Source organism: Stegodyphus dumicola, chromosome 2 (assembly GCF_044657685.1).
Source record: "Stegodyphus dumicola isolate Sdum_Otavi_A_Nest chromosome 2, ASM4465768v1".
NCBI lineage: Eukaryota > Metazoa > Arthropoda > Arachnida > Araneae > Eresidae > Stegodyphus > Stegodyphus dumicola.
Window position 1 is genome coordinate 289,559,506 of NC_140769.1, and position 13,471 is coordinate 289,572,976.

The 13,471-nt window shown below is 32.0% G+C and overlaps 1 protein-coding gene across 4 annotated transcripts in view; it reads left to right on the forward strand.

Moving 5' to 3' along the window:
* Nucleotides 1-967: 967 nt before the first annotated feature.
* The window catches only part of LOC146999027 (uncharacterized), a 60,608-nt gene continuing 48,104 nt past the window's right edge, over nucleotides 968-13,471 (forward strand). For 3 of the 4 annotated variants that reach the window (XM_085812249.1, XM_085812250.1, XM_085812251.1), the window contains exon 1: nucleotides 968-1,124. In XM_085812249.1, the coding sequence (XP_085668375.1) occupies nucleotides 1,075-1,124 (50 nt within the window). In that variant the 5' untranslated portion in view covers nucleotides 968-1,074. The remainder of the gene's footprint in view (nucleotides 1,125-13,471) is intronic. The other variant, XM_085812248.1, reaches the window with a different exon arrangement.

Consider the following 13,471-nt stretch of genomic DNA (forward strand, 5'->3'; position numbering starts at 1 on the left):
AATTCTGAATATATGCTCTTTTTGCCTTACTCCATCTATCTAACCTCCGTGTTCGCACCTAAACTTGATTTTTCCTCCTGTGGCCAGAAAGACTTATAGTGGGTGCCAAACAACACGTCTGTCTGTCTACGCTCTCAGTTTTTCATTATATCGTCAGCTTTCAGCTATATCTGAATTCGGTCCTGATAACAGAACAACACCAAATAGAGGTGCTCATTTCCGTCGTAGCTACTGTATGACCTTAGGACCTGCTGTATGTAGGGTTTAAGTTGTTAAGTTGCTAAAATAGTTGTTATGTTACTCCAATGTCGGGTCCAATCCGTCATTAGACGTTGACCACTGCTAAAACCAGAAGCGGTGGTTAATTTATTATGGAGGCAACAAATAAGTGGGCTCCCGCCTTTGTTCCTGTTTCAAATTAATCAATTTCTGAACTTATTTTAATAACTTCGGACGAATGGAAATATATTTCGCAAAGAAAACCTTTTTAATTAACAACAAACCTCTTTATTTAGAATTCTAAACATATATATATATATATATAAAGGAATAGCCCGTGCGTTATCACGCTGAGACAGAAAAGCATATGTAAACAAAACATCACTGTTGCCATAAAAATTCTACCTTATAATGAACTTATTAAATTATTAATCCAAAGGGGCTTAAGGACAATTGTTTTCGTTTTGCGATTTTGCGTTGAATCACTATAAATGTCCGTTTCACTTTTCAAACTGTTGCCACCAAATGTTAGAGTCTTGCATTATATTTGAAGAAATTAAATAATGAAAAATTCGAGTGGCTCCTAAACACTATACCATCTGGGGGGGCAAAATCTTTTTATTATAAATTAATTTTAATAGAAAAGTTATTTTAACATATGTGGGTTTAAGAAAGAGCAGCGAAAATTTCCCAAAAACCCAAGAACATGAATTTTGGCAGCATAGTTTTGTCAAAAATTGCGCGATTTGGCAACACTGCGTTGCAACGTAAAGCTGATTCGCTGGTTCTGGTAGCGCCAAAGAACAAATGCGTAGTTTACTGTGTGCTTTGGTTTTTAAAAGTTCCGAGACTTGAATGGATATGGAAGCGGTTGATGAAGAAGAACGCTTCAAAAGGCTTGCTTTGTATGTATTCACTTATATATATTTTTTTCATACATTTAAATAAAATCAGGAAGCTAAAACAAAGTTAAAACTATCATGGTAACCAGAAGTGAGGTTTCATCGCCAAAATTTTTAAAAAATTGTCGCGAAGCGAAGGGGCACTCAATTCTACACTAGAGCGAAAATATTTATATTCGTGATCCATTTGTACATAGAAATTCAGTATACAAGTAAAGTAAAATGTTTGATATCCAAATGTAATCTAATATGTGTAGTTTCCTAAAAAAGTGCCAGAATATTTAAATGTGCGAAACTAAAAGTATAAAATGTTAGTTTCCTTGAATTATGCGTTTTCTTAGTCTTCATTTTATAATAAATCCAGATGTAAAGTATAAGTTCAAAAATAGGCTGATCGTATTTTCTTCATATCACAGTTAAGTTGACCATTATTCGGCTGATCTTTAGAATATGGTAACTGGTAGTTTAGCGACATTTTGCAGGTGATAAAGGTTACTACCTGGGACTTTGGTAATAATGTGAGCAGTACTCAGTTCCGATTACGCATTATTTTGTCTGAGGGAAATGAGAGATCGTGGGATATGTCATGTGATATTAATGGACGAATTACGGTTCTTTAATCGGAAAAGGGGGGAAAAAATCTGGAAATTTTGTATTTGGCTTTATTCTGTGTTGTGTTAAACAGTGTTCCTTAATTTAGAGGTAAAAGTTTTTGGATATTTTATTTATTTTATACGTGGAAATGTTCATGTTTGGAAAGGGTATATACTTTTTCGCTATCAGGTAATTTCATATATGTTCTTTTTACCGGGTTTAAAGATTCAGAAAATTGTCATGTATTTTTGTGAAATTTTTCTAATTTATGAGAAAAAAGTAGTGTACATGGATATAGTTAAGAGTGTGCACAATGCCATTTTTGTGTAATTCTGGGATGTTTTTTTAAGTAAAAATAAGTCGACGTGTACATGGTTTATGTGTATGTGTTATTTTGAAAAACGCGTAAGGAGTATGGTATTGTGCACTTTTTCCCAATTTTGCAGTGAATATTTGTCATGATTAAGCAGTTTTGTTAGATAAAATTTCTAGCATAAGTGTAATTTGGCTATTAGATTGTTGGAAGAACTGTTCAGTAGATAAAAAGAAAAGAAACATGGGTATCCATGTACCACCAAGTTTCGCCAAGGGGTACCCTAAACTATACTTTTACTGCATTGTCATCACAATGAAAAACAGCTGATCTTTGAAATATGGTAACAGGTAGTTTGGCGACATTTTGGAGGCGATAAAGGTTACTACCTAGGACTTTGGGAATAATGTGAAAAGTTTTCAGTTCCGATTACGCATTATTTTGTGTGAGAGAAATGAGAGATCATGAGATATGTCATGTGACATTAATGGACGAATGACTGTGTCTTTAATCGGAGAAGGGGGTATATTGTAAAAATATCTGCTGTACTTTATAGGAGTAGTTTCATTCTATGTTCTGTGAAACAGTGTTGTTTAATATTTGGATTCCATGGCCGTATATAAAGTAAATCCGAAATTTTTATTACGTTTATGTGTAATTGAAAAGAATTGCTTAATTGCGGATAAGTATGAATGTCCAATATGTGGGAATGAAATGAGATTGTGTGAAAGGAAGGATATTACAGATAGTTTGAATGGCGGTGCAAGAAACCTGGTGAAAATGGACATTTTGTGATCCGCCATGCACTCAAGATTCTGTAGAAGATTAGGTAAGTTAGTATTTTTAATTATTTGAAGTTATTATTTTTATGCATTGTTCTAACTGTAAGGAGTAAATAAATTAATATGGTATTATTGGAAAATTGTTATTAGCACTGATTTAGTTTAAAGTAATTAGGATTGTAAGCTAATTTTTATTAATTTAATGTATGTGCTTATTTATATTTCAAGTAGTGTTTTTTAATTTAATTATATTTTAATTTAATGATCGTGATTTTGAGAGTTATATGTTTGTAGTATTTTGGAATATGTTTGAGTAGAAGTAAATGTGCATGGAAAGAATTTAAGTATTTGACACTAACTATTTGTAATCATTTTTAATGTTTTGTTATAAATTCATTGGTGATGTTTATAATAGATAATTTAGAGGTAAAAGTTTTTGGATATTTTATTTATTTTATACGTGCAAATGTCTATCCTTGGTATATACTTTTTCGCGATCAGGTAATTTCATATATGTCCTTTTTACCAAATTTAAAGATTCACAAAATTTTCATGCATTTTCGTGAAATTTTTCTAATTTATGAGAAAAAAGCAGTGTACGTGTATATAGTGAAGGGTGTGCGCAATGCCATTTTTGTGCAATTCTGGGATTTTTTTTAAGTAAAAATAAGTCGACGTGTACATGGTTTAGTTATATTTTAATTAAATGATAGTTATTTTGTGACTTTTATGTTTGTAGGAATTTGGTATACGTTTCAGTTGAAGTAAACGTGTATGAAAATAATTTAAATATTTGACACTAAGTATTTGTAACTATTTTTAATGTTTGCGTATAAATTCGTTGGTGACGTTCATAATATAATAGATAATTTAGAGGGTAAAAGCTTTTGGATATTTTATTTATTTTATACGTGGAAATGTTCATTCTTGGAAAGGGTATATACTTTTTCACGATCAGGTAATTTCATATATGTGCTTTTTACCGGATTTAAAGATTCACAAAATTTTAATGCATTTTCGTGAAATTTTCTAATTTATGACAAAAAAGCAGTGTACATGGATATAGTGAAGAGTGTGCGCAATGCCATTTTTGTGCAATTCTGGGATGTTTTTTTAAGTAAAAATAAGTCGACGTGTAAATGGTTTATATGTATGCGCTATTCTGAAAAACGCGCAAGGAGTTTGCGATTGTGCACGTTTTCCCAATTTTGCAGTTAATATTTGTCATGATTAAGCAGTTTTGTTACATAAAATTTCTAGCATAAGTGTAATTCGGCTAGTAGATTGTTGGAAAAAGTGTTGAGTAAATAATAAGAAAAGAAACATGTCTTTACTTCGTGAAGACAAAATGGCGGCGGGAAAAAAAAAAATAGAGGGTTGCTGTAGCAGAGTTGGTCACCAAATTTTCGCCAAGTTACCATAATCCAAAGATCAACCTGAAAAACTTCTTTTATATCATCCTCATTTTTTACACCTTATCCACATTTCTTTATAAAATCCGTTAATTGGAAAATTTTACCTTTGTTTTCCTGGCTCTAGTGTAGAATTGGGTGCCCCTTCGATTGGCGACAATTTTTTTAAAATTTTGGCCGTGAAACCTCACTTCTGGTTACCACGATAGTTTAAACTTTGTTTTAACTTCCCGATTTTATTTAAATGAAAATAGATTGATGTGTACATGGACATATTTAAGGCAGTGCGCAATGTTTAGTTTGTGCAATTTTAGGATGTTTTTTCAAGTAAAAACAGATCGATGTGTACATGGACACAGATCTTGTGCAGCTCTTTGACTTCTTATTTTGGTTTTGGCCAACCAGCGGCCGAGCGGTAGAGTCGCTGAACACTGGTAGTTCGATCCGAGGTTCAAATCCCACGAACGGGCTGGCTGCATGTGTGTTTTCGTCGTTTTCCCCATGTGTAACGTGTATACGAGCCAGTTTTCCTTAGAAAGTCCTCCATGAAGGCATCCCTCCCCTTAGGCAGATAGCCCTCGAGACTTTGCCATAATTAAATTACTTAACCAAACCTAACCTTATCATGGTTTTTGTAGCGGCCATCTTGAAATTGTGTCTTCCTGGCGTTGATCTTGGCGTCAAGAAAGAATCGCCAATAAACAAGGGGCACCCAATTGTAAACTTTTACCGTTTTGCTATATCTGAAAACCTTGAAAATTAGTGGCTATCATCATCAAATTTAGCTATCCTTCACTGTACATATTTGGCTATGCATCATGAGCTTGGCGACTAACGACAAATTGTTCCGTTAAATTTTATCTTTCTTCTATTGCGCGCTGAGACAATTATGCCTGAATTATATTAGTTTTGTTATATATTATACTTATGTCTATTTCTTGCACGTCCTTAAGGCTTATTATAGTTCTGAATAAATAAATTCCCACATGCATTTAAGCCTTACTGAGGGCCGGCGCCGGATATCTTACTGCCTTGATGCAGTCTCTGTGGGTCCTAAATTCTCCAAGTCTGTGTGGCCATCCGACCCCTGGCGCTGGTTTTGGGTTTATGTGAATAACAAATCAGGGTACTTTTCCGTTTCGCCGGCGCAAATCTCGCCAAGTAGTCTTTATTGGCGACAACATACAGTATACACATAAAAAATGTTAAAAAAATGTTAGTTCTAAGAATTCTTTTTTTGAAGACATAAACATTTTAATATCGCTTAAAATTTTATAAAAAGCCAATAAATAAAGACAATAAATTTGTAAAAACACATTAATTTAAGAATTTACTATGCTTTCACGGTTCAACATTCTGATTCGCCGGTTTATATCACGTGACCCCAAGCGATCTCATCTCACGTAAACTACTCTACAAAAATCTAATGCTCTCAGTAATTATCTACATTAATTTCAAGTTAAATCTTAATTTGGAACACAAGTTTAAATGCAAGAAATATTTCAATTCGTGCGAATAGCTTACTCAGAAATTATGTAAAACTGCAGTGCTTTACTTTGCTAATGCATTCTCGTTAGAATTGATGAATTTAACCCTTGACTTTACCTTTTCTATATTTTCGGCTTCGGGTAAGCACTGTGATTGCATCCTAATTAACTTTATTACCGAAAATGGCCTTAGACATAAAACTGAACTATCTGATAAAAATTCTATGTAATTATATGCCAGTATTGAAAGAAACAATCAATCTGATAAGAAAAAGCTGCGACTTGTTTTGAAAATGAGGCTTAAAAGGTTACCAGCGAGAATGTTCCGTTTGGCATCGGTTGTACCATTATTGGCGACTTTATCGCTTGCGCCGGCAAAACGGAAAAGTACCCAAATCAGTTATTCTTAATTCAAATAGCCATAAATTTAATCTTTGGGTCTATGAGTATCATCAACGAAATCTAATGGAAAGAAATGTTTGGTAAATGTTTCCTCGTAAACGTTTTTTAGCACATTTAACTTAAATCTGTAATCATCGTCAAGCGTAATGTCAACATATAAGGTTACCATACTCCTTTATTATTCAATTACTAACAAAAAAAATTGTTTAGGCATCCCTACATGAGTCATTACTGAAGTTGTCATGTTTTGATAAACATGCGGTGATGAGAGGAAAGTATAATAAATAATGATTCCTCAGGTTGGCGTCAGATCAACGATGTATCTATGTGGAATGTTTTGGTTTGAGATGTGTACCAAAAAGCAGATACGCAGCAATGAAACCAAATTACTGATCCTGATCGTACATATTTATGCTAAAAGGTTTGTTTCTTCAATAACAAGGTATTTCATTTAGTGTCAAAGTGAAGTTAAGAATTGACACTCTCCAGATATTTTATTATGTGCGGAAGGGGGGTGGAATCAAATGTGCATGCGTAAAACCTAGGAGAAAAAGGCTATTGGTGGTTTTGAGGTCCGGATTTTAGATAATTTCGGATAATGGACGTCCAGATTTCTGACTTTGTACTGAATTTCTTATTTATTTTGATTAATATAGCAATTGGATTATATGGATGATCTTTAACTTTGTTAGAGATTTCTTACTCGTAACTTTATGCTTTCTTGACTACTGTTATTATAATGACTTTTGAAATTGCTTGTTTTCATGAATGTGTTTGATTTATTTAGAAATTTTGGGTTTTCATCCGCAGAGAACCCGTTGGCGCCGTTTGCTGTTTTACTCGCCAAGTTCACCTATGGTTGATCGGCGTCAGTTATGAGATATTAAAACACATGGAAGTAAGCCGCGTAAATGTGATATTTAATGAATATAATCAAACTAATTAAAGAATAAGTAACATAAATTCACGTTAGCCGAGAAAACAATATATTAAGCATATGGAAGTGAAAATTCAAAATTAACCGGTTAAACACAATATACGAAAATAAATTTGTATTGAATTCAAGTTAGCACAGAAAACAATATATAAAGCCTAACGGAAGTAGAATAATCATGTAATATTGAGCTTTGTAATAATGACCCTTTTTCTTGGCAATTTCTTGGGAAACTTGATACCTGTCTTTGAATATCTTTCAGTATTATAAAATTCCAAAATATTTATGTTTTTAACAGTGCAGTTTCTAAAGAAATTGTGAATTTACGATTAATATCTTCATTGCATAATTTTAAAGTACTTCCAAAACTATGATTGAAATTCCATTATTATCACATAAATGAAATCAATACGTATTCTCATTTAAATAGAAACTTAATTGCAACTGATTACATAAAAGGTTTTTTAGTAATAAATTATATTCTGCTCTGACTCATTTTTTAAATTTTATGCATATGCTCATGTATTGCACAAAAAAAAAAAAAAAAAAAAAAAAAAAAAAAAAAAAAAAAACACCCAACATATTCACTTTAAATTTGGCATATTCATTTTTATTAAGACTTGCTTTTTTGCATGTAACTCGTAACAGGAACCAAAGAATATATTATTTTTTGTTCGCTGCTTTGCAACTGATATACACCTCATCAGCAGCCAAACAGTAAAGTGTCTGGTAGTTTGGTTAACCAACTAATGGGCAAGTTGTATGATTGTTTTCATGGTATTCTCAATATGTAACGTGGATTCAAACCAGTTCCCTTCAGAAAGACCTCCTTGAAGGCATCTTTCCTCTTAGGCAGATATCTCTCCCATGTTTTTCCATAATTTAAACAAACCCAAATGATGTATGCTGCTAAAAATTTTATTTAAAGTCCACATTTAACAACATTAGAAAACTTGCAAATATGGTCCAAGTTAAGATCATTTGTAAATGCATATTAATTACACTAATTGTATATATTTATTATATGAATATTTTGAATGTCTATTTTATCATTAATTATTATTAATATATTTATGGACAACATTTCTTTTCTGATTGTTCTGTTCAATGTATCTGATTTTAATTTCACTTTTAAATTTTCACACCATAATTTTATCAAAGTCTTCTGAAATTTAGTCACAATTTCACTCAGTCAAATTTAACTGTGTAATTCACAGATGCAGCATAAAAACTATGTTAAATATCAGTCACCAAGGATGTATGGATTAGGTTTTTCATGCCATCTGTTTTGTTTATTTCATGCATATGATTGCATAAGAAGACTTACGTGAAATAAATGTGTCACAAGCAGTGACACTGAGATGTTATTTCACATATAACTGAGAAGTACAGCACTAATTAGCACTGTAATTGTTAAAGAAAGTATCCTAGCTTTTAAAAAGCTTCGTTGCATGTAATGTGAACTTAATAACTTTATCATTTTAAAAATAAGAAGGGTTTGTGTGTTTATTTAATTCAATGTGCAAAGCATGCGAGGGCTAGCTGAAAAAGGCATGCTTTTGTGAATTTTTTCTAGGGTAAATAGGCTCATATTTACACCACTTGAGGAAAACCACGAAAATGTCACAAAATACGTGCAAAAAAAAAAAAATAACCTGCCCAGCCAGCTCGTTTTTCAGGATTTGAGACGAGATTGAACTACCACTATTCAGCCCTCTTAACCACTGGTAGGACTAAATATGTAATACAGTCAAAAGTCTAATCCGGACTCGTCGGCGATTCCGGATTATCGGTTTTTCCGGATTATAGATCATCAACTTAAATCTGGTAAGAGGGCATGCAGAAATTATAAAATTAAAAATATGAAACCGTAATTTATGAAATAAAGAGCAATTATGATCTAATGGGTATCAAAATATAAACAAAAATAGCTTTATACTTATTTGTTTACTTTATTAAACATTTCTTTAAACTCGCGCATGCGTAAAGCATACATTACACATAGTCGAAATTAGAAAATTGCAACCAGAAAACTATTTGATGTGTATTCGTGATATTTATAATGACGAGGAATTTGATTTATATCATATCAAAGACGGAGTACATCGAGATGAAATACTACATTTAGTAAGGAATTATAAGCCGAATAAAATAAAAACATCTGCTCTGAAGATAAGTATAGTGCTGACAGATCAACTTCCAGTTCATTGCACGCCGCGTCGTCCCCCCCCCCACGTGCGCAGGGCAGCGTGAAATTGATAAACAGATTTCAGAATGGTTAGGGAAACAAAGGATATGTTTTTATCCATTTTTTTTTTTTTTTTTTTTTTTGCGGCGATTCCACTTTTTGTTTGAAAATACTTTCGCAGTCTTATGATACATTGCCAAAACAAAACATGCTTTCGCTTTGTAGATCCTTCACCAGCTCCAGAATCGGAAATTCCTTTTGACATAATCGAAAGTTCAAGCTTACTTTTATAAAATTGTTTTAACAGTCTGCAAAAAATAGTAAGCCGGATCCAATTAGATGATTAAGGAACAACGCAATCTGCAACATTAACTGAAATAGATAATTTTAGCTTATACCCTCCATTATACATTAAACGCGCATGCGCACATGCATGTGCGTACGCGTAAAGGTATTACGCGCATGCGTAAACACCTATGCGCATGTGTGAACCCATTACGCATTGACGCCTGCGCAGAAATTTTGTAGCTTTGAGGTCCGGATTATGGGTGTCCGGATTAACGACTTTTGACTATCATGTAATCAAAAGTTAACTATGTGTTGTGTGGCAGGATTGCTTTCTCAAGTATCGAGGTAGGAAACACTTAATCTATTCTTTTTTTTAAGTGTTTGGTCACGGTATTATTCATTACATGTACTTTCCATAATTCATATAGAATACTAATATTTCTACTACAAATGTCTTTTTTTTTTTTTTTTTCATTTTTTAGTATAATAGGTATAAATACAGTAGACGTATATAATCGATCGGGAGTGGCCAAACTTTAGGTCAGTGAGAGCCACAACTGCATGTTTACATCATTCTAAAATAGGTGAAGTAGGTTTCAGACAGCAAGAAATGTCGATTCCAAACACTCATTCAGTGACAGTCTTAGTTCAGTAAGAGCCATGTGCCTGTAATAAATTAATGAATGCTTGACTTTTAATACATCCATTTTACATAAACAGTTTTTCAGTGTTATTTTTTTAATGTACTTGTAAACAGTTTAAAGCATTTTATGTTGAAACAACTGCCTGTCTTTCATAGTATATTTGACAGTACCAATAATTTTCAGTACTGAAATTCTGTTCAGTAGCATTGTTAATAAAACTAGAAAATTGTACATTTTATTACTTTTGAAGAGTCATTTGCACTAGGATTCATTACACAAGTAGTGGTTTGCTAATTTTGATGACTTTGGGTATCCATAAAACTATTCCGTCATTTTAGAGAATAAATAATACTTTTTTATTTCAGTTGAATCATCTAATTGTGCATTAACAATATATTATCTGGTTGAAGTTTTAAGCCATAAATATTGTTTTTCTCATTATGACCATAACCAATAATAAAAACATTGCTTAATTAATTATTTTAAATGCATATTTTGGTGGCCCATGAAGTCAAAATATTTTATCGTTTGGAAACCTCATGATTCTGCGTGCTTAACGCTACGTTAACAGCCATGTTACCAATTACCATTAACCCCCTTCCACCATATTTTCTTCCACGAACTAGCATCTGTCACCGAAAACTTCCTTAATTATATGAAAATATTTCTATGTATTTATTAAAAGTTCATAAATAATAACGGGAAAATACAAAAAAAAAAATAATAAATAAGTGAAGAATAATTTAAATCGGCAAATGCGAACAACGATGGGGATAATTCAACAAAATGAACGTTAGAGTAATGATTGCAACCTTCGTACAAGCGAATAGGTTGAATCTGCCGGATTACCAGGTTTGAACTATTATCGGCAAAGTTGGGGATGTTTGCATTTGCCGGGTTCTTTGCGGAAGTGTATCGAAATTCTAATTAGATGTAAACAAATTTAATTTAATAATAATTGAATGCCCTGGAAAGCTTCAAACTTCTTTTTTTTTTTTTTTTACTAGTACTTAAAAGATCTAACATTGTGGTTCTCAACCTATTTTGCCCTATTCCACGCCTTTCACCATTGCTAGAAGATCATTCCAATCATGCCCTTCCTTGGTACTTGGAAAAATGCATATATATTTTTATTTAGATTGCTTTTTAACTTACTTTATAAATTAAAAAAAAAAAAAAAAAAAAAAAGAGTACAGAAATGTTGGTATATACCAGGATTCGAATAAAAATAGTTTTTTATATTCATAAACCACAGCTGCCAACTCTGGTTTTTCTTCTTGTCTCTTGGTAGATCAAATCTTCCAGTTTTCAATTTTTAGCCTTTATTAAGGAAAATGTTTCCCAGAAATAAATAAATTTCATTGAGTGAATTAAACTTAAATTGTGCTAATTCCATCTTTTCACCTTTAGTGATTTTCAGAATAATTTTTCTTATTAAGTTTTATTACACCTGAATTGTATTTTTTATTAATTTTATTAAACACCATCTGATCTGAATTATCTTAATCTAATGGAGATATTTGTAGATGTTTACATCAGGGTTCAAGCTGTGTTTAATCAATTAATATTTACGTCTAATTTAATTTTATTTCGATCTACGGTACATTACCGAGTTTATCCGGATTTAAAGTACTTTGATCAGTAAAAGCTTTTATTCACTACTTAAAAATTTCTCAATTCATACTCTATTTCGATTCTATTTTTACCATCAGTTCGTACTCTATATCGATATGTTGTTTAATGAGTAAGCTACAGTTGAACACATTTTATAAAACTTTCATTATTTTTTCTGTGGATGACAAAAGATATCTTAATTCAGAAAAACTGTAAATTTTAACATTACACTGATCATTACATTATGTAAGTATAATCAAACATCAGGCTGATCTTAACTGTAGGGTAACTCTTGGTTTCTGCTTGAAAAAAATCGGCAAGTAGTATTGGTTGTTTCTGAAATCTAAAAGCCCTAATGTTGGCGAAACTAGCCTTTGGGAAAATTGTGGGTTTTTTTTAAGATTTTAATAACTTAAAATAACCTAACCTACCTTTGTCATATTATTTAATAATGTGTTACTGCAGTTGGTTTATGTTTTAAAGGTTATAAAATATATTGTTTAGGCATCATTTAATGCACACAGTACAAGCTTAGCATACAGAACATTACTCACCTTTTTAAAACGTTGTAGTAGATGATGAAATCAGGCTTGTGTAGACACGTCACGTTCAAAACCATAACATTTTATTCCCCTTTAGGTGATAGGGTACTCTTTAAAATGTTTTGGTTCTGCACTTTATATAATGTAGGACATAATGGCTGTACAAGCTTTATCCATTAAGATCACTTCTGTAATTGTAAATGTAAGCAGGATCATTTAGTTTGAAATATTTGTATCTTCATTTTTCATAATTGACTGGCAGAGTCAGAATCAGTAATCCTAAGAGTGTGTTAAGTATGTAAATGATGATGCTTATCTTGTCTTAACCGTAAATTAGAACTACCACATGTTAACACAATAAGTCTGATATAATTCTTTTCCGTCTATATGTTGGTTAATGATGTTTTTGAACTTGTTTTATTTAACAGTATTTAATTTAGCATACAAATTCTTGACTTGAACTTTTTAATATTTTTTTGAGGGTTCTTGAGATTTAAATGGTTGTCCTGTTCCCCATGAATAATTCAGAACTCAAATCCACTATTATGATGATGTGACTGAGTTTGGGTCTAAAGTTAATTTTATGCTTCTTAAGATGTGACTAAAATTGCTACAGAAAATTCCAAGTTTGAGTTAAGTGACTACATGACAAGTGTTTATTTCTGGGAAATGCTGCTGATTTTTGAAAGAAGCTGCCGCAAGAAGGTTCATTGTATATTAAATGTTTAAATCCAAATCACGTGGCTATAGGATCCATTAGATTTTTTTAATTTAATATAATTTTTAAGTAAACCTCTTAATTTTTACTAGTTATAATTTTTGTGTTTTCCTATTCAGAGTTAAATACAAAATTAAACAATTGTTTCCTGTGCAAATACCGATACCTTTAATTGAAATCAAATGAGGAAAAAAAATTATGCGACATGTAATTAGCTAAAAATTGAGTAATATTCTAATTGAATAATAATCGCAAACCCTGACTTTAAATTGTATCTACAATGGTGAATCGAAATCTTTTTCCTTGGGGTCAGGCCTCGATTTCAAAAATCATTACCTGTCATGATTCAGCCCTCTATTTTTACTAATGGATAAGGCCAGCAGCTAGCATATCTTCTTGCAGTGGGCGCAGTGAGTGGATCTCCAGAGAAGT